General features: G+C 48.0%; 1 protein-coding gene across 1 annotated transcript in view; it reads left to right on the top strand.

Moving 5' to 3' along the window:
- Positions 1–18,880, top strand: part of LOC138266101 (phosphatidylethanolamine-binding protein 1-like) — a 40,852-nt gene extending 21,972 nt beyond the window's left edge. The window contains exon 4 of the mRNA XM_069214485.1: positions 17,473–18,880. Coding sequence (XP_069070586.1) covers positions 17,473–17,690 — 218 coding nt within the window. The 3' untranslated portion in view covers positions 17,691–18,880. The remainder of the gene's footprint in view (positions 1–17,472) is intronic.
- The last annotated feature ends 2,596 nt before the right edge of the window (positions 18,881–21,476 follow it).

The raw sequence follows: 21,476 nt of genomic DNA, 5'->3' as shown, positions 1-21,476 counted from the left end.
GGCCCTTCTCCCTCCCACTCCTGTCCTCAATTGCTCCCCCATCCTCTTCACATGCCCTGCCCCCAAAAGGGAACCCACTGGGTGTGCTGGCTCCATAAGCTCGGACCTGTGGCCTACAGACCTAGACCCTTGGTTCCTTGCCCCAGCTCCATACCAAGTATCCCATTACCCTCATTACCCTCACTGTTGTCAAATCCTGGTCTGACTTGAATGGCAGATATGCCTTCACAAAATTCAAAGTCGGGGACAGCCCTTTGCATTGGCTCTGTATATGCTGCCACAGCACAGAATGCTTCTTTGTACTCCAACTCAATTGCCTACTCATTGAGATCGGAGCCTCTCGGTATTTAATCGGGGTGACTGGAATCTTGCCAGTGCTCGACAGGACAAGCCCCCTAGAAGCGGGCAACAATTCAGAAAGCGCCCTGAGGGACCTCATCTCGGACCACGGCATGGTGACCATTGGAGACTCGCCCGCCCGTCAGACAGGGAGTTCACCATTCTTTCGACTGTACACTGTACTCAATCGCAGTTAGTTTATATCTTCATCTTGCAGAGATTGGTGACCCACATCCGTACTCTTGGATCCTAGAAGCTGCCCTTTAGAACCATGCTGTCATCCTACTATCTGTAGACTTGGGTCTTATCAACCCAGGTTGTAAGCCTTGGCACCTGCCTGTGCAATGATACAGTACTCCCCAGGGCAAGTCCCCCTTGAGAATGCATATCTCCACATACCTGGAGGAGCTCAATCACGTCCCAAGGGTGCTGTGAGCATCTGCGAGGGCAACCATACAAGAGCAAATAATGCAAGATGCAATGCTGGCTAACAAACAAAATGTGGCTCACCAGAAGGAATTGGAAACTGACATTGCATCCTTCACTCGTCAATACACAACACACCCCACACTTCCCATCCGTTGTTGTTTAGAACAAGCCCGAGTAGCTCTCAATTAACTCTTCACATCAAAAGTGGAATACGCACTACTGCACCTGAAAGGCTGCCATTATGAGCAGGGGAAAAGGTTGGATGCCTGCTGGTGGCCCAACTGCATCGATTAGAATTGGCACAGACTATCCCGCCATCCATTCGAGTGGTGCGATCCTTACCCACCCATAGGATATCAATGAGTTTGCAGTCTTTTACCAAACACTATAAACCCCAGGGATGGTGGCCAATATCGACCAGATAGAGACCTTCTGGGAGAGCACACAGATACCCTATCTTTCAGATGAGAGCTGGGCCCTATTGGAGGGTGAGATCAGTAAGACAGAGATAGTGCAAGCCATATCCAAGCTCCCACACCACTGATGGCTTTCCCATAGAATTCTGTAAGTGGGCCGGCTAATAGGTATGTCGACTCTCTCTACAATGCCTTCCAAGTGGTCCTCCCCAAACCAGGGAAGGACCCCATCCTGTGCTGCAGCTGCCGACCTATCTCCCTCCTGAACGGGGATATCAAAATCTTCACCAGCATCTTGGCCACTTGCCTCTCCAAAATCATCACATCCCTGATACATTGCACCCAACTGGGATTTGTACAGGGACGCACTGCTAGAAATCATCTCCGCACCTTATCTCATACGCTCGGGGAGGACAGAGACTTACTGGATGAAGCCCTGGCACTATGCCTCGATGCCAAAAAGGCATTTGATTTCATAGATTGGGGATACGTATTTGTTACCTTGCCAAGATTCAGAGAGAAAGACCATTTAATTGCCAAAATCCATTTACTATATGATCATCCCACAGCCCAGGTCAACTGTGGGGGCTTCCTGTCTAACCCTTTCCCAATACAGAGGGGGATGCTTCAAGGCTTCCCACTGTCACCACTTGTGTTTCTGTTACACATGGAACGCTTGGCAGCAACCATTTGTCAATGCCTCTTCTCATTGGCATACCCCTCCAGGGAGGGATGTCCATACTATCTGTATGCAGATGATATCCTACTGATCCTGAATGACTTAAACCACTGAGCCCTCCTGAGGATCATAGACAACTTTACAAACTTGTCCGGTTACCGGGTGAACTGGGACAAAAGCGAAGCCTTGCCCATCTCAAACGCTACCACGAGTGCGGAAATCCATAGTTATCCCTTTGGCTGGACACTGTCTCACCTTAAGGTTTTGGGTATCCTCATTAACAGAGGGCTGCATTGCATGGTGATGGATAATATGGATCCCCTTATTACCCACATGAAACTAGATTTTGAGAAATGGTTGCGATTGGGGTTATCCAGGTGGGGCAGGGTGCAGGCAATGAAAATGGTCACGCCACACGATTTACTTGCGTGCTGGGCATGCCCCCCCACCCCCCATCAGTGCCTCTGGTGACCCTCTGACTTAAAGAAATGGAAATCTGAGCCTTTGCGTGGGCATCCTCCTGCCCCCTGCTTCACATCTGCCAATCTCATGGCACTCCGCTCACATAGTCGCATGGGACTCCCCTCAATAGAACAATATACCCTTGCCCTCCACCTTTTTACAAATGGCATACATGCTCTTTGAGATCCTGGATCCACCACAATGGGTCTCTACTGAATGACTTACTTTCTAGCCACGGTGGCCTTGACCCTCTATACAAGAATAATCACCCTCAACAACACCATACCAACCCGATGCTCCAGGCCATGCACAAAGCATGGCTCAGGGCCCATCACCTTCTCGGTACGCACCTTTACCTACATTTACGGGCCCCTATTTGGGGCAATGATCTCCTCTGCATTGATGGAAATACCCTTAATTGGGCACAATGGCATGCAGCAAGTATCCACAGCCTGGACCACATCCTAGCTGATGGTGACCTGAAGTTGTTCAGATGCCTGCAAGAGGAATTTGGCCTGCCTCCCCAACAGGCATGGTGATATCTCCAATTATCTCACTGCCTACGTCCCAGCATGGGGGCCCTCCCATGGATCATCCCTGCCTCACCCGAGGTATCATAACAGAGGTCTTGGGACGACTTCGAAGGGGGTGATGTCAGGCCTCAACGAGGTCCTTATGTGCCTCCTCTTCTCACAATCTCTCAACACTCTCCACATCAAATGGCAATCCCGCCAGCGGATAGAAATCAAGGAGGAGGACTTGTCATACATTGTGGAAGATTTGGACAGGGGCACCTGGGAAGCTCACTTGCAGTTCTGCCTCTTTAAAACTTTACCACTTTACATGAATGGTACTAGGTGCCAGTGGGCAGGCATGCTGTCTCATGCAAACTGCTGGCAATGCCCAGCTCGCCGTTGCAACCTCACCCACATCTACTGTGAATGCCCCCTCGATTAAGCCCTTCTGGACAGCAATTAGTGCCACCCTGGGTACTTCTATGATGCTCAAGGAGCCCTATTCCCCCTCACCAAACCTCCTACACAACACAAAGGACTTCCCGGACTTAACCCATCCACAACACCATCTTATACATACAGCCCTCGTGAAGAGTTGCATCCTCCGTCACTGGCACTCCCCCTACACCACCCTTGCCAGAAGAATGGAGAGTAGCAATGGTTTAGACAGTAGCCCATGAACATGTCATTTACCACCTATAGGACCAATCGGCATTAATCCAACAGACATGGGTGCCTTTTTTTCGGAAGGACCCCAAGAACACCCAGCAGTCTTTAACAACTCATAGGCAAGCTCTACTGATGGCATCTCATTTCCCCACTTATCCCAGATTCCCCTCCCAGCCTGCTTCTCCCCCCCTCCATCACCCCAGCCCACCCCTCTTCTCCCTGCTTCCCCTCCTCAACTCTTCCTCCCTTCCCCCATATTTTCCCTCCCTTCTGCCTTCCCTCATCGCCTCCTTTCCCTACTCCCCTTCCCTCACCGGACCCACCGGGAGGCCCTGCCTTCACCAGACCCACCTCAGCTCTGTCTCCCCTGTGGTCACAGGACCTGCAGGGTCTCATACACTAGCACATTCCTATTCAGCCATGCATCCCACAACCAACACCCTGAAACACTGCTACTTATCTCCCACTCCTCATCACTGCCCCCTCCCCCGCACCAGAGCCCTCTGTTCCCAACAGGGCAAGCAAAGCCCTCTCAGCCACATAGTCTATGTTCATCCCTGACCCTGCCCGTCCCGGGTAATATATAAGGGTCTTTCCTTTCCCTTATCTTCCCTAACCTTCCCCCTCCTTCTCTTCTTCATAACCCCCCCCAACCAATGTGCCGACGCCCTCTCCGCCACCTTCTTCCCTCAACATTGTCCTTTATTGTTCTGTTTATTGCCTTGTACTAAACTGTATGCTGGGTTCAATGCACCTCGTATTTTTATAATAAAAAATTACAGCACAAAAAAGTGTACAGTCTGCAGAGCTTTGACCATTATATCCTTGAAGTGTTCAAGATGGAGCCCACCCTGCGTTCCCTGTCACTTGTATTCTAGCTCATGTTCCTTCATTGTCTTTGAGGATTCCTCTCCCTTGCAACCAACTGACAAGAGGATTGAATAGTCCCTCAATAGGGAAAATGCTGCTACCTCTATTAGGTTGCTGACCTGTGTGGTATAGCCCATTCAGCCCCTGATGAAGTACCTAAAGTTACTTATTCTTATTAAATCCTTGGAGAAGGGTTATGATGGCATTACTCTCCTAACCAATATCAGTAGGTGAATATAGCTTGTCTCAGTCATTTTCCTGGTCATTATCAAGGCCACTTGTGTTTGCTTTCCCTTTGGCTTCTAGGAAATATTTCTGGCTCAGAAGGTCAGAATGCTAAAGCCTTTGTTTTTGGAACAGCATCTTTGTGGGCCTTGCCTAAGGAACCAGTCAAGTAGGTAGCAGAGGATCAAAAGTCGGCTATTCCATTTTCATCGCAGACCTTCTATTTTCATCTTTTCTTGCTTGGTTACTATGTAACCTCCCAACAAGTCGACTTTGTAACCAGTCATTTTGGCAAGGGGGAAGGAAGGAATAAGTGAATGGTCTGTTCTGCGGTTTCCTGGCTTTACCTCTTGTAACAGCTTTTATGACTACAAACGGCACTTGCCTTCACGTTTCCTCCTGTGGGGGACAGCTTGAGATTTTTTCAGCTCTTACATTCTGGATGCCAAGAACTTCAATGATCCATTTGCTTAGGTTCCCCATTGCTCCCCAAGGCTTCAAAAGCATGCATAGCACATTGCCCTACAGGGGGTTTGAGGACCTTCCTTTTGCATACGCACCATTTTTATGGATTTAGTACCCTAACAAGGTTTACATGTCTATGCCACTAGCGTGTTGTCCCAAAGTTTTTAGGTAGCTTCCGCCAGTGCATCATCTCAAAGGTGTGAATGTCTCTGAAAGACCCATCCTGTTCAGGATGGACACTCTCCAGAGCATGATTCTATCTGTGTTCCCCGAAGATTTCTGGACTTCAATAGACCTAAGAGATACAAGCTTTAACATTCATATCCTGAAGTCCCACCAACGACTCCTGCACTTTGCGGATCATGGATGCTGTTTACTTGTACAGGTTTCTACATTCAACCAAGTCCACTCTTTTTTTTTGTACCCTTCGTAGCGGTCTTCAATTTGGAGGGCATCCTGCCCTTGATAGCTTATCCTATGGTATAAGGGTATTCATACTCATCGCTACCTGGATGACTCAATGTGAATACCCTTTTAATCTTCAAGTGGTCCAGGTCAATTTGAGATTTTACTCTTTCACACACAGTGCATAAGAGGTCCCCCACGATACAACCACTGGCACGGTTTTCCTTTCTTTGCACAGATATTGAAGCACCATCCTCATCTCCACATGTTCTAGGTGAGTCATTCACCAACAGTGTACCATTGACTGCAGCTGCTAGGGGACATGGGTGAGTTTGCGTTCATCATACTGTGGGCAGTGCAATGCCCTAAATGAAGGCAAATGTCTGTCATATTCTGCTCCACTGACAGCTGACCTCCATGGGCTTTGAGGCTGTCATCCCTGTATGATGGGTTATTATTTTCTTATCTCTATTGATGGCTTCTAAATGTCATCCTCTCTAGGGGAGTACCCCTAATCAAGTGGTCAAGGTGTACATGAATCATCAATAGTGTGGGGTGAAATTGTACTCTCTGGTGGCTCACAGTATCAATGCCTGGGCTGAAACCCACTGGTATCCTTAATTGCCAGCTACACAGCAGAGGTGTGAAATGTGAGAACCTATGCCCCAGCTACTCTCCTGCCCGCCCCTCGCCTTTAAATGCGGTTTTCTCAGCAAATGGACCCCTTTCTGAAAATCAGTCATTGGTTCAATTGTCCCCAGACTGATCTTTCTGAGATCCCTGATGACGCCTAGCTTCTTCTGCTCTTTTCCACAGAAATGATCCTTGCCCTCTGGTAGTGGATACCCTGCCTTCTTGGCCTACCATTCTCCTCTTTGCATTTCTTCTTTTCCCCATAACAGGAAGAGTTCTATTTAGGATAAAGTTGAAGGCTCAGATGTTTCATTGGTGTCACCAGCTTAGTAGAAGTCCTTTGAGATATAGCTATTTGCCCAATAGAGCCTCTTCCATGCCTGCCTCCCCCTACAGACTCCATCTCTTCCCAATTCCTCCATAGTGTTTCGCCCTACTCACTTGCATGGAGCCTAGTGCTTGTTAGAATTATATGTTAATTATTTGTGTTATTAATATACTGCAGACAAAGACACATGGAAAATGAAATATTTTGCAAGTAACCAGAAAAAGTCCAAATTAATAGGAGAAATGATACAAAAGCATTGAGTGTTTTAAGGTGAAAAAGAAAATGCCCAATGGGTTGAAGTTTACAGTTAGGGGTAGCCTGAATTCCACAGAGTTACATGAAAACTCTGAGGTTCCGTGGAGTTTCCGCACTGAGTTTTTTTTTTAGCATTGTCACCTTGTTCTGTGGTGAAAAATAAGCATCAACGGCACCACATGGCACACCAGAGGATGCTGCTGCTCGAGTAGATTTTCTACTCGAGTGGCAGCTTTTTCAGTGTGAACGTTGCCAGCTGTTGCAATGGACAGTGTTGAGAAAATGTTGCTGGGTAGCAATTTCTCACTCGCTCTTGCCAACGGCGAAACACTTGTAAATTTTGTAATTTTGCCAGAACTCCCTGTTCCATGCTCAATGCAGAGTGGCCAAAACTGTGCCACTTCCACCGGCAGAGTAGAATTTATTGCACACCCCTATTTACAGATAGTTTTTGAACAGGCAAGTTTTCATCCTCCTCCTGAATGATAGTAGGTTGTCAATCCTCTGATCTTGAGGAAAATTATTACACAGTCTTGAGGTGAGACAGGAGGATACACAGCTCAATATCTTGGACTTTTTAGGTTGCATACTCAAGAACCTCTCATGTGAGGTGCCCTGTGTTAAATCCTGGTATGCTTCAGAAATTGTAAATGTGACATATTTACATTCTCCAACGGTGTTGGGTCAGTATTCTAATGGGGAGTGTGAAGAAGAAGAACATTAGAGGTGAGCTGGCTGGCAGCTCCCTCCTTGTTCACATGAACTGAAAAGAATAAAACCAAAGCTGGCATATTCACTGGCGTGAGCTGGTCTTTTTACTGGTAACGAGTAAGACAAACGCCAGTCACAGGAGGACTGGGGCCAGCAGCATCGAAGGAAGGGTTCATGAGCCGCCGCACAGGATTTGAAGCTGGAATCAATCCTTGAGTAGCCTCGACCTTACTGGTGATAAACAGCCAACAACAGTATTGACGAGAGCAAGCTTGCATTATCCGCATGTATCTGAGGTGTCTAATTTTGCCAACTGACCTCAGTGCATGAGCAGACAGCTCTCCATTGTTTATGTAGGCCAACAGTCGCACACATGCATTTACTTGAGGTGTGACTTCAATCATGAGACCACAGAGCATTGCTAAGCAACCACTTGAGGCACAAGTTTCCAAGGCTGTATATAACCTTGCAAGCCAGAAATTTTAGACATGCTGCTTACTCATATGCAGCAGCATTAGGATCTCCTGTGAGTGGTGGCTGTTCATTGCTTGGCAATTGGTGGAAATTGTGCAAGTTCGGGAGAACTAAACTGTGTTTGAGCCTCACTGACCAATACATATTTCTGAATGGTTTTCTTCGGTGTTGCGCTCCTTCCCTAGGTTGTTTTGTTTGGGAGGTTTGGATATGCAACTTGTTTTGAACTCTTTTGAATAGTAGTTTTCCTTTAGAAGAACAAAAAAAAAACAAATACCCCAGCAGTTTATTTTGCACTCTTTTGTCAAAATTAAGCACTCCAAATACTTGCGGATAATGCAAGCTTGTTCTCCTCAATATTCTTGCTGGCCGTGCTGCACCACTCTTTTTGGAATTCCATCACATATATTCAAGTATACTTTTAGTTAGGCATGGAAGGTCTGATTGCACCAACAACTTTTTTGAATTCACCGTTGAGCGGATTGGAAAGAAGGGTTCCAGTGGTATGTGAAAGCATTAGGTGGAAACATTTTTACAGCTTTTTGCAAGTTGGCCATACTAAAGCATTATCTGGGAGCTGAAGGGTGACAAATATTATAATATTTTCCACATTAGCCTGAGGAAGATAACAATGAATCATGCTGGGATGATTACGACATTGCTTTGATGACGCTAGATCAGAACGATTTTAAAAAAGAGCAATGAGGTAGTGGAGTGATATAATTCTTTTAAAGAGAACTCTGCTCTCAGGTGAACCTTATACCACCTTTGTGATTTGTTGGAATCCACTTGCAATTACAAATGATTTTTGGATGACATGCAGCATGATCGGTTGGTGCAAAAGGTTGATAATAATAGAATACAGGAAACTTAACACTACAGTGCAAAAAAGGCGCAAAATACTGAAGAAGGGCTAAAGGAAACTTCAGATGGTGTCTCATGGAGTCAAAAGCGTACAAGGGGATATTTGAAAATGCTGGGGGAAAGGAAAGAAACAATGATTCCTTTGAAGAAAAACAATTTGTCAATAGGACATATAATTGCTATTACAAACGTGGTTTGAAGGGGCACATTGCTAGAGATTTCGGATTCCCTGCCATTGATCAGATATGTAGGAGTTTGCAGAGGAAAGGATGGGAATGTAGGCAATGAGTCAAGATCTAAGGGGTCTGTCAACAATTTGGGTGAAAAGAAATCAGAGATTATGCCTGAAGAGTTTGTATTACAAGTGGAAGAAATTGGTAGTTCCAAAGCTAGAGATCACCCTTACTGTACCGAATTGATGGTGTGGATGTGCAAATGATGGCTAATTGGGGTGTGCGATAAACTTTGATTGGGGAAGAGGACCGGAGTACATTTCCAGACCAGACGTTGAGTGTTCCTGATATCAAGTTAATGGCTTATTGTAATAAGCCGATAGATTTTGTATGATATTTTGAGGTTCCTCTGGAATTTCATAGTATCTAGATAAATCCTTAGGTATACATTGCCAAAGATAGATCATGTCTGCTGGGGAGCCAGAGCAGCAGAGGGAACTATTAATAAGGTTGGGTCCTAATCACCCAGATCAAATCCTGGAAGCCAGGTGAATGTGAATGAAGTGGACAGCAGAGAGTGGGAGGAGAAGTATCCAAGTGCTTTAAAAAATAGTTTGAGTTTACTGAAGGGGTTTGTTCACAGAATTGTGTTGAAGGATGGTGTGTGTGTGTTCCAAGGTACATAAGGAACACAGTGGTAATGAGAGAACCTTTGCAGAAGGAACTGCAGAGGTTGTGTGAGGAAGGCATCCATGAAGAGATTGAAACCTCAGACTAGATGGCTCTAGTTGTGTTAGCAAGAAAATCCAATGGAGACTCAAGGTTGTGTGTAGATCCCTGACCTCAACAAGGCCATTTGGATAGAAAGTCATCCTCTACATTAGTGGTATGCTCTTTACCATCAAGGGAGCACATTTGTTTCTCTACCTTAGATTTGTTGTCAGTTTATCAGATCTCATTGCATCCAGATTTTTATGTCTCCTACATCATTGATTGCACCGGAGAGGGTCTGTCTTTTCAAAGGTATGTTATTTGGGCTTGCCTTAGCTGGGGCAGAGGTTGATGCACCAGGTTTTCAGGGAAGAGAAAAATGTGACATTTTCGTGGATTACATTTTGGTGTTTGGTGAGAATGAGGGGGAACACAATAGGGTATCACATTTGGTGTTGGGAACTTTGCATGGTTGGACTGGAATCATGTGGTGCCCAAGCTAAAGTTGGTGCAGGCCATTGAAGAAGCTCCTTCACTACAGAACAAAGATCAATTATGTTCATGTTCGCAATTATCAGAGTATTAGTCTTGATTTGTTCAAATGTTTGTGTATAGGACTAAGAGTACGCAGAAATTGATGTAAAATAATGCAAAGTTTTAATGGAGTGCAGAGTGTGAATGTGAGTTTAAGCAATTGAAAAGAAGCATAGCATTGGCTCCATCTTGGATACATTTTGACACGCGCAGCAAAAGCATTGTTTGCTCTGATGCTAGTGACGTGTTTGGTGGTGGTCCTGATGCAGTACAGAGATGGCAAGGAGGTACCACAGCGTATGCTTTGTAACCTTTAAGGGGGAGCAGAGCCAAAATACTTCACGATAGAGAGTTTAGCATGTTGGTGGGGTGTAAACCATTTCAAGAAGTTTATGTTTGAATCAACTTTGTGATTTGCATTGACCATCATCCCTCAGAAGATGTTTTCACCAATAAAGGAACCTCCAGGCTTCTTCTAGGATTCCAAAATGGGTGTTGAAAATGCTGGAATTCTGTTACCACATGGAATATGTCCTAGGCAAGAAAAATATAGTGGCTGATTGCCTGTCAAGGCTGCCAGTGGATAATCAGGGTGAGGTCGTGGGCAGAGAAGAGTGGTTTGTGGCAAGTGTAGGTGCTCTTACTGATGTACAGATATCGTATAGTGAGTGGGTTTAGACAATGAAGTAGGATGGTACATTGCAGGAAGTTCAGAAGTATATGGTAAGTGGTTGGCCTGCCGAAGTGAAGTCATCTGATTGTGCAGACTTTTTTCAGAATGCGAGTGTCAGGTTTTCAATAGCCGAGGGGAAATGATGTTGACAATCAATCAATCAATCAATCAATCAATCATAGTATTTATAAAGCGCGCTATGTACCCGTTAGGGTTTCGAGGCGCTGAGGTGGGGGGGGTGGAGAGGCTGTTTAGCGGTCGAAGAGCCAGGTCTTGAGGAGCCTTCTGAATGTGAGGAGGTCCTGGGTCTGGCGTAGCGGAGTGGGGAGAGAGTTCCAGGTTTTGGCGGCGAGGAAAGAGAAGGATCTGCCGCCGGAGGTCTTGCGCTGGATTCGGGGTACGATGGCTAGGGCGAGGTTGGCGGATCGGAGTTGGCGTGTTGGGGTGTAGAAGTTGAGTCTGGTGTTGAGGTAGGAGGGTCCGGTGTTGTGAAGCGCCTTGTGATCGTGGGTAAGGAGTTTAAAAGTGATCCTCTTGTCTACTGGGAGCCAGTGGAGTTCCCTCAGGTGTGGGGAGATGTGGCATCGGCGGGGTATGTCGAGGATCAGTCGGGCGGAGGCATTTTGGATCCGTTGGAGTCGTTTGATGTCTTTGGAAGGGATGCCTGTGTAGAGTGCGTTGCCGTAGTCAAGTCTGCTGCTGACGAGGGCCTGGGTCACCGTCTTTCTGGTTTCTGTTGGAATCCACTTGAAGATTCTGCGGAGCATACGAAGGGTGTTGAAGCAGGAGGAGGAGACGGCGCTGACCTGTTTGGACATGGTGAGGGCGGAGTCCAGGATGAAGCCGAGGTTTCTTGCGTGGTTGGCAGGGGTGGGCGGGGGACCAAGGGCGGAGGGCCACCAAGAGTCGTTCCAAGCCGAGGGAGTGCGCCCGAGGATGAGGACTTCCGTCTTGTCGGAGTTGAGCTTCAGGCGGCTGATGTTCATCCAGTTGGCGATGGATTTAAGTCCCTCGTGGAGGTTGGTTTTGGCGGTGAGCGGGTCATTGGTCAGGGAGAGGACGAGCTGGGTGTCGTCGGCGTAGCAGATGATGTTGAGATGATGTTGGCGGGCCAGTTTGGCGAGGGGGGCCATGTAGACGTTGAACAACGTAGGGCTGAGGGAGGATCCTTGGGGGACGCCGCAGATGAGTTTGGAGGCTTTGGAGCGGAATGGGGAGAGGCGGACTCTCTGAGTTCTGTCGGAGAGGAAGGATGAGATCCAGTGGAGGGCTTTGTCTTGGATCCCAGCTTCCTGGAGGCGGGTCAGTAGGGTGCGGTGGCAGACTGTGTCAAAGGCGGCGGATAGGTCGAGGAGGATGAGGGCTGAGGTTTCGCCCTTGTCCATTTGAAGTCTGATGTCATCTGTGGCGGCGAGGAGAGCAGTCTCAGTGCTGTGGTTTCGTCTGAATCCGGATTGTGAGGGGTCCAGGATTGAGTTGTCTTCGAGGAAGTGGGTGAGCTGAGAGTTGGCGATCTTCTCGATGACTTTGGCTGGAAAAGGGAGGAGAGAGATCGGTCGGAAGTTTTTGAGGTCGTTGGGGTCAGCCTTGGGTTTCTTGAGAAGGGGTTGGATTTCTGCGTGTTTCCAGCTGTCCGGGAAGGTGGCGGAGGAGAAGGAGAGGTTGATGATCTTGCGGAGTTCGGGGGCGATGGTGGCGTTTGCAGAGTTGAAAACATGATGAGGGCAGGGGTCCGTAGGGGAGCCTGAGTGGATGGTGTTCATGGTTGTTATGGTTTCTGCATCGTCCACGTGGGTCCAGGCGGTGAGGCGGCAGTCGTGGGAGGAGACGCCGGGGGTGGGGTCTGGCGGTGGGCTGGAGTTGAAGCTGTCGTGGATGGTAACGATTTTCTGGTGGAAGAAAGTGGAGAGGTCGTCGCAGAGTTTCTGGGAGGGCGGGATGTCGTTGGAGTTGGCTTTAGGATTTGAGAGTTCCTTCACGATCCCGAAGAGTTCTTTGCAGTCGTGGGCGTTGTTGTTGATGCGTTCGGTGAAATGGGTGCGCTTGGCGACGCGGATCCGTTGGTGGTGTTCACGGTTGGCGTTTTTGAGGGTGGCGAGGTTGTCGGGTGTGCGATCTTGGATCCATTTCTTTTTGAGCTTCTGGCAGATGCTTTTGGAGGTTGTAAGGTCATCTGTGAACCAGGCTGGTTTTTTCTTTCCTTGGATGGCGGTGTGTTTCTTTAGGGGGGCGAGGGTGTTAGCGCAGTCAAGGATCCATTGATGGAGGTTGATGGCGGGTGTGTTCGGGTCGGTTGCGTCGGGTGGAGGGTTGTTGGTGAGGGTGCTGGCCAGTTGGTCCTGGGTGATTTTGCCCCAGCGGCGGTGGGGAGGTGGCTGGATGCGGTGATGTTCTGTGATTTTCTTGTAGGTGAAGTGGACGCAGTGGTGGTCGGTCCAGTGGAGTTCGGAGGTGTGGCTGAAAGCGATGTGGTTGCTTGAGGTGAAGAGGGGGTCCAGGGTGTGTCCGGCGATGTGGGTGGGAGTGTTGACTAGTTGGCGGAGTCCGAGGTTGAGGAGGTTGGAGGTCAGTGAAGTAGTGTTGACGTCGGAAGTATTTTCTAGGTGGTAGTTGATATCTCCCAGGAGGATGTAATCAGTGGATGCTAGGGCGTGGGAGCTTGCGAGGTCTGCGATGGTGTCGTTGAAGGGGGCTCTTGGTCCTGGAGGGCGGTAGATCAGGGTTCCTCTGAGGGTTGTTTTGGGGTCCGTGTGGATCTGGAAATGGAGGTGTTTGAGGGTGTCGTCCGAGTGGGTGTGGATTTTGAGGGTGGCTTTGTGAACGATGGCTATTCCGCCGCCGATCCCGTTGGTCCGGTCTCTTCTGGTGATTTTGTATCCGTCCGGTATGGCGATGGCGATGTCCGGAGCAGAGGAGTCGTTCCACCAGGTTTCGGTCAGGAAGGCCACGTCAGGTGTAGTGGTGTCGAGCAGGTCCCAGAGCTCGATGGCGTGTTTTCGTGCGGAGCGGGTGTTGATGAGGATGCAGTTCAGGTGATTGGGGTTGAAAGTTTTTGTAGTTGGATTTGTCGTTCTGGTGCAGGAGAAGTTGCAGGTGCTTTAGTGAGTTTAAAGGAGAAAGGTCCTTTAGTGAGCTTCGGGGATGCCCGGAAGCATTCAGTGGAGGGCCCGGGGTTGAGGGCGCGGAGCTCTTCGGCCGAGAAGTGGGCGCGGGAGGCGCGAGGACCAGGGGGGGTGGCGCTGGGCGCGGTACAGGCGCGGACGGGCGCAGACGGGCTTGCCTCTGGCGCGCCTCTGGCGCGCCTCCGGCGTGCCAGCGGCGCGGACGCGCAGCGCCAGCCATTAAGAAGGGAGGGGGGAGGGAGGAGCAGCTGGGAGGCGGGAGGGAGCGGCAAATGGGGGCGCGAGGGGGGCGGGGCCGCAGGGAAGCAGCGGCTGGGGTCGAGGAGCGCACAAGGGGCGAAAGGCACAGAAATCGGGCAAACACAGTCACAAATGCAGGAAAAAACACAATATGGACACAATACTGGCACTAAATACGATCGGGGAGACAGCAATCAGGGGGGCACAATGGGGCAAAAAGCGCCGGCGGCGAGGCGCAGAAAAGCGGAAAAAAGCTGAAAAAACAAACTTACGGGACGGCGGAAGCGGCACTCGGGTCAAGTGAGCCCACTAGCCACCAGGGATGAGGCGCAGGAGGATGTCTGCGGGTGGAGGAGGGCCTCGAACACGCAGACGGCAGCGTGGTCGTGGGGCAGAGGCAGAAGGCAGCAGGTTGGTGCTGCGGTCGTGAGGGGCGAGTTCAGGACCTGAACCAGGTCCGAATTCGCTCACTGGCGACGCGCAGCGCAGCGCCAGCCATTAAGAAGGGAGGGGGGAGGGAGGAGCAGCTGGGAGGCGGGAGGGAGCGGCAAATGGGGGCGCGAGGGGGGCGGGGCCGCAGGGAAGCAGCGGCTGGGGTCGAGGAGCGCACAAGGGGCGAAAGGCACAGAAATCGGGAAAAAACAGTCACAAATGCAGGAAAAAACACAATATGGACACAATACTGGCACTAAATACGATCGGGGAGACAGCAATCAGGGGGGCACAATGGGGCAAAAAGCGCCGGCGGCGAGGCGCAGAAAAGCGGAAAAAAGCTGAAAAAACAAACTTACGGGACGGCGGAAGCGGCACTCGGGTCAAGTGAGCCCACTAGCCACCAGGGATGAGGCGCAGGAGGATGCCTGCGGGTGGAGGAGGGCCTCGAACACGCAGACGGCAGCGTGGTCGTGGGGCAGAGGCAGAAGGCAGCAGGTTGGTGCTGCGGTCGTGAGGGGCGAGTTCAGGACCTGAACCAGGTCTGAATTCGCTCACTGGCGACGCGCAGCGCCAGCCATTAAGAAGGGAGGGGGGAGGGGGGAGGGAGGAGCAGCTGGGAGGCGGGAGGGAGCGGCAAATGGGGGCGCGAGGGGGGCGGGGCCGCAGGGAAGCAGCGGCTGGGGTCGAGGAGCACACAAGGGGCGAAAGGCACAGAAATCGGGCAAAAACAGTCACAAATGCAGGAAAAAACACAATATGGACACAATACTGGCACTAAATACGATCGGGGAGACAGCAATCAGGGGGGCACAATGGGGCAAAAAGCGCCGGCGGCGAGGCGCAGAAAAGCGGAAAAAAGCTGAAAAAAAAAAACAAACTTACAGGACGGCGGAAGCGGCACTCGGGTCAAGTGAGCCCACTAGCCACCAGGGATGAGGCGCAGGAGGATGCCTGCGGGTGGAGGAGGGCCTCGAACACGCAGACGGCAGCGTGGTCGTGGGGCAGAGGCAGAAGGCAGCAGGTTGGTGCTGCGGTCGTGAGGGGTGAGTTCAGGACCTGAACCAGGTCCGAATTCGCTCACTGGCGACGCGCAGCGCCAGCCATTAAGAAGGGAGGGGGGAGGGAGGAGCAGCTGGGAGGCGGGAGGGAGCGGCAAATGGGGGCGCGAGGGGGGCGGGGCCGCAGGGAAGCAGCGGCTGGGGTCGAGGAGCGCACAAGGGGCGAAAGGCACAGAAATCGGGCAAAAACAGTCACAAATGCAGGAAAAAACACAATACTGGCACTAAATACGATCGGGGAGACAGCAATCAGGGGGGCACAATGGGGCAAAAAGCGCCGGCGGCGAGGCGCAGAAAAGCGGAAAAAAGCTGAAAAAACAAACTTACGGGACGGCGGAAGCGGCACTCGGGTCAAGTGAGCCCACTAGCCACCAGGGATGAGGCGCAGGAGGATGCCTGCGGGTGGAGGGCTATTGGTTGTATTAGACATATCTTGAAATTGGCACATGAGGGGCACTCAGACATGGGTAGTACAAAGTGTAAGGGGAGGATTGAGTACTGGTGGTCAGGTTTAGACAGAGATGTGGGGAGAATGGTATGAGAACATGTGCCTTGTGCTTGGAGTGACAAGTCCCAGAAGATGGTGGAGTATCCTCCGGTAGAAAGTGACGGATGATGGATGCCCCCTGTGACACCAATAGGTCTGGATATCTGTGGTCCTAATAGGTTTTTTGGCTTATGTACCAAGTATGCCATTTGTTGATGCTCAGTATCTTTCCTGGTTGACAGACGTAAAATAATGGACTGTGTAAATACTCAAGATGTAATCAGTTGTCTGGAAGTTGTGAGAAAGAGAGGGAATACCGGAAAGCATTGTTTGTCAATGGTGCATGATATGAGTCCCAACAGATGAAGGAGTTTTTAAAAGTAAACAATGCCGTGTAGATACGATAGTATGTCAAGGAGGGTTTGCAACTGGCATTGAGTGAAGGTAGCCAGTGGAAGAATGCTCTGAAGAAGGTGGTATGGTCTCATCACACTCCACCCATCAGTGTGATGGGCAAAGTTGCCTTTGAAGTCATGAGGGAAAGGAAGTCAAGAGGTCTGATATCAAAGGGAGTGGAAAGGAAGAATTGGTGGTCTAAGGTCACTATAACTCATGCTCCTCCATGCACTGCTAATTACCCCACATATTACATCAATCATGACATCTAGGACATCATTGGGAATATTACTGCAACATTTGCAACAAAATGAATGTAAAGAAATGTGCATTGTGGAGGTGAAACTTTGTTACCTTATGGCACAAATTACAGTCTTTTGAGATAAGTATAATTATAACTGCTGAATTTCTATGTATTGTTTTGTGTATGAAATCTGAACCCAACTATAACATCCCTCAAATCTTTGGATTTTATTTTTTGTGGAGATAGATGAAAGAGCTTTTAATCAAACATCTTAATCTGTTGATTTGCTCCACTTAAATTGGTGTGTGATGTGGTAGGAAGTAGCAAGTTATAGGGCAGTGGGTGTGGATATGAATTTTCCAGATGTGGGTTTAGTCCTAGTGACCCCAAATATGAAAATGCCTTTGACTTCATCATTGTGATATTTGGTGTTTCATATGCTGTGAGGGCTTTTCTCTTTAATATATTTACTTCATTAGTCTGACCATTATCAGCTTGGATATTTGCAAAGATTTTATTATGATAAATATTTACAAATCCACCAGACAACAGTGCATAGTTCAGAGAAATGTGTGTGATACCACCTTTATCAATTGCAGCGCTTGTATTGGACAGACGCCTTTGCCATCTTGGTTTTAATGCATATTCTCCTTCTCCTAGGCCTTCACCGGTATCTGTGGCTGGTATATGAGCAGCATGGCCAGATCAAATGTGAAGAGCCTGTCCTTGGAAACCGCTCCGTTGAACATCGTGCTGAGTTCTGTGCATCATCCTTCCGTAAAAAATACAATCTAGGAGCCCCTGTTGCTGGTACATGTTACCTGGCTCAATATGACGACTATGTGCCAGAGGTGTATGAACAATTAGGAGCAAAATAGTTTGAATTCTCTTGAAATTAAAGAACATAAAACATTGAGGCTACAACTAGGCCCATATGGCGAGACCCACTACTTTATTGAGTTACCTATCTACATATCCTATTTTTTGTCAGAGGATTTGGAGGTTCTGTCTTGCATGTGTAAAAAAAGCTTCTCTGGAATTTTAGGCTCAATTTGTTTATTTATTTTTTAAAACAAAAAAGAAGAAGCACAAAATAGTCATTATAGTGAAACTGAAATGCTACATAACATACCATTCTATCGTACATTTTGGCCTTTAAACCCAAAGGTAAAGTGGACTTTTAACATGCTTATCAAAAAATCAGACTTCTTGTAGAAACTGAACATGGGGATGTTATTAAGACATATCATGATGACCACAGAATTGTTTCATGTTTTGGCCAAATCAGGGTACTTTGAAAAAGATTTTCTGGGGGTATTTTGAAGCGTGACATATGTGTTTAGTTTTTGGAATTTCGGAGCCCATTTGAAGTCACTATCAAGCTACTAGCATGTGTTACACATCAGTGAGTGGGAATTTCTTGACACTAGTCTAAAATAATGTGCTACTTATCTGATTAGGAGCAGCATTTGGAAGAGGATTCTGAGAAGAGACTATTTATATGCTGGAGAAGGTTCTATTCTGGTTTGTTTTGTTTCTAATGTAATGTGTTCTTTAAAGCACTGCTGTGCATGTAGTGGCATTAAAGGATAATGCAGAATGATAGCCTCCGGTCTTGTAATTACATTTGACACTAGCTGAATAAATATACTGGTTCAAGTTTCTGTTAAGTGTCTTTTGAAAAGTAAAAGTTAAATTAAATTGTTTAGCTTTCTAATCAAATGTTGGCTCAAACTGTGCAAGCTATCTATTACAAATGTTTTGCAATCAGTATTTTGGAGAAAAACAGTCTTTCTGAAGCCTACCCACTTTTGACTAATATGCTGGGTGATGTGCAATATTGTCTGGTAATTTGGGGGGGTAAAGAGGAGGGAAACCAAGACACAGAGGCTCTCTTTTCGGTGTCATATAACATTTTATAAGGTTCTTGGGAGAAAAATTGACAAGGAGTTCAGCACACACTCACCCTCAAGGGAGATTTTTTAAGCATGTCAGCTTAAGGCCAAGGCCCAGAGACACGTATGCACAAAATGCATTATCTTGTTAATAAAATCTTAAGAATCTACAATCTTCTTTGTGAAAGTTTCCTTTACTTTATATTTACCATAATGTTAACATTGGTAGTCATTTCACTCTCAAATGACTTCCATTACCTCTAGGTACTTTGCCCACCTTATCAATCATACCACATCACTCTGACAGTCAGTAACCCAAAGCGTGCTTTATGTTGCTTGCATCTCATTCACTTTGAGTTTTTTTATATAGAGTTTCAAACGATCTGCAACACATTTTGTCTGTCAAGCATTTACTGTGAGCATAAGACACATATGGGAAAGACTGAGGAAGAGAACAAAAAAGTGTCACAAAGGGAGAAAGCAGAAAGCTGCAAGGGTGAGCTGAAAGGGCAGGGAGTGGCTTGAAATGGATTAAAGAGGCCCGAGATGGCTTCAGGATTACGCTGCCTCATTATTCTGTGCTAGCGCATATAATTGCAATTCGTGGGCATTGCAGTTCATTGGTTCATGGGTTTAACTTTTAAAATCCGCTTGCTTTCATTTGTGAAAGGTATGCATACGTCATGCCTTTTCCGGTGTTTAGCTCACCTACACAGCACCGGTAGGACCACTGCCTGCTCTAAAAAAAAGAAAACTTTTCATTTTTGATTTTGAAATGCATCTCGTTTTCCTTTAAGGAGAACGGGCTGCATTTCAAAAAATAAAAAATAAACTGCTTTATTTAAAATCAGTCACAGACATGGTGGTCTGCTGTCTCCAGCAGGCCACCATCCCAGTGAGGGCGGCCATTCCCAATGGGGTCTCAAATTGCATCCTACCTCATGAATATTCATGAGGTAGGTCATTTGCAACCCCATTGGGAATCGCAAACAGTACAAAGTACACTGTTGTACATCCGGTTTTGTAACTCACAAATTGCGAGTCGCCAAGACTTGCACTTTGCGAGTCACAAAACCAGATCTTTGTACATGTGACCCTTAATTTTGCTCCTTTTCTGATGTTAAGCTATATGTTATACAGTTGAGGGTTAGGTTAGAAAGATTCTCATCATACAAGTCAGAGTTTGAGATTGTAGCCAGTCTTTATGTAGTAAAAATAAATAAAATAAGTATTGGCAATGCCAATAAGGCAGGCTTATAACTGAAACTGCCTCTTCAGTTACTTGTGAGCTTACACACTCAATTTATGCTCTTTGTCATAATGCATACACTCCTTGTACTCATGCATTAATGTATTTACCAAGCAATTAATTGTTTATTCACACACTTACCTTGTCACAATAAACACACAAACTCAACAAAAACATGCTGGATAAATTAAAAGAATAAAAGTAGGAAAAAAACGACATTGTGCGACCCGAGCATGGCAGGTATATATGCTTGCAATATAGAAATACAATTAAAATATCAGGCTGTTATGCAATGATCTAGTACATAGTGGAGCACTGTGTTAAACATTCAACTTGGAACCACATTTAGAGGCAACGGGTTGGCAATCCTGGAGCGATAAAACAATGATACACTATGCACAATACCATTCCAAGATTACTGTTCAGTAAACATCACACTGGGCTGCTATTTCGTACTGTGCTTTGTGCATCATTGTTATGGTAATCCCAGGTTTCAGACATAGGGGGTCATTCTAACTCTGGCGGGGGGCAGAGGCCGCCCGCCAGAGTTCCCCCGCCAGAACACCGCTCCGCGGTCCGAAGACCGCCGCAGTGATTCTGGGTTTCCCACTGGGCTGGCGGGCGACCGCCAAAAGGCCGCCCGCCAGCCCAGTGGGAAACACCCTCCCACGATGAAGCCGGCTCCGAATGGAGCCGGCGGAGTGGGAGGTGTGCGACGGGTGCAGTTGCACCCGTCGCGAATTTCAGTGTCTGCTAGGCAGACACTGAAATTCTTTGTGGGGCCCTCTTACGGGGGCCCCTGCAGTGCCCATGCCATTGGCATGGGCACTGCAGGGGCCCTCAGGGGCCCCACGACACCCCATACTGCCATCCTGTTCCTGGCGGGCGAACCGCCAGGAACAGGATGGCGGTATGGGGTGTCAGAATCCCCATGGCGGCGCAGCAAGCTGCGCCGCCATGGAGGATTCCATAGGGCAGCGGAAAACCGGCGGGAGACCGCCGGTTTTCCTGTTCTGACCGCGGCCAAACCGCCGCGGTCAGAATGCCCTGTGGGGCACCGCCAGCCTGTTGGCGGTGCTGGTCAGAATCACCCCCATAGTGCTTAAAAAAACTGGGATACCATCTTGGAATGGTAAATCAATGAAGCGATGTGGACAATATCACTACAAGGTGGTTGTCCCATTTTGAAGCCATAGTCACATGGGTTGCTGCGCAATGCGAACAAAGGGTCAAGCACAAGGCTCTGTCACACTACTTGAGGATGAGCAGAGCACTCTAAAAACACAAAAGAGGGGGAGGAAAGAAATGAAAGGGAACCTTAAAAAGGAGAAAGTGGAATACTAAAGGACTCATCCACTAGACCAGGCACAGAACCACATTCTTTTTCAGACAAATATAGTCAGATGAACTGCCACCACTTAAACATCAACAGAGCCAATGACTGAAGTGGATTGCTCCATGAACTATGAGATCATCATTGGCAGACGCAAAATGTCAATGACACCTGCACAGACCAATCA

The sequence above is a fragment of the Pleurodeles waltl genome, chromosome 11, assembly GCF_031143425.1.
Source record: "Pleurodeles waltl isolate 20211129_DDA chromosome 11, aPleWal1.hap1.20221129, whole genome shotgun sequence".
NCBI lineage: Eukaryota > Metazoa > Chordata > Amphibia > Caudata > Salamandridae > Pleurodeles > Pleurodeles waltl.
This window is presented reverse-complemented; position numbering and strand designations above follow the sequence as displayed.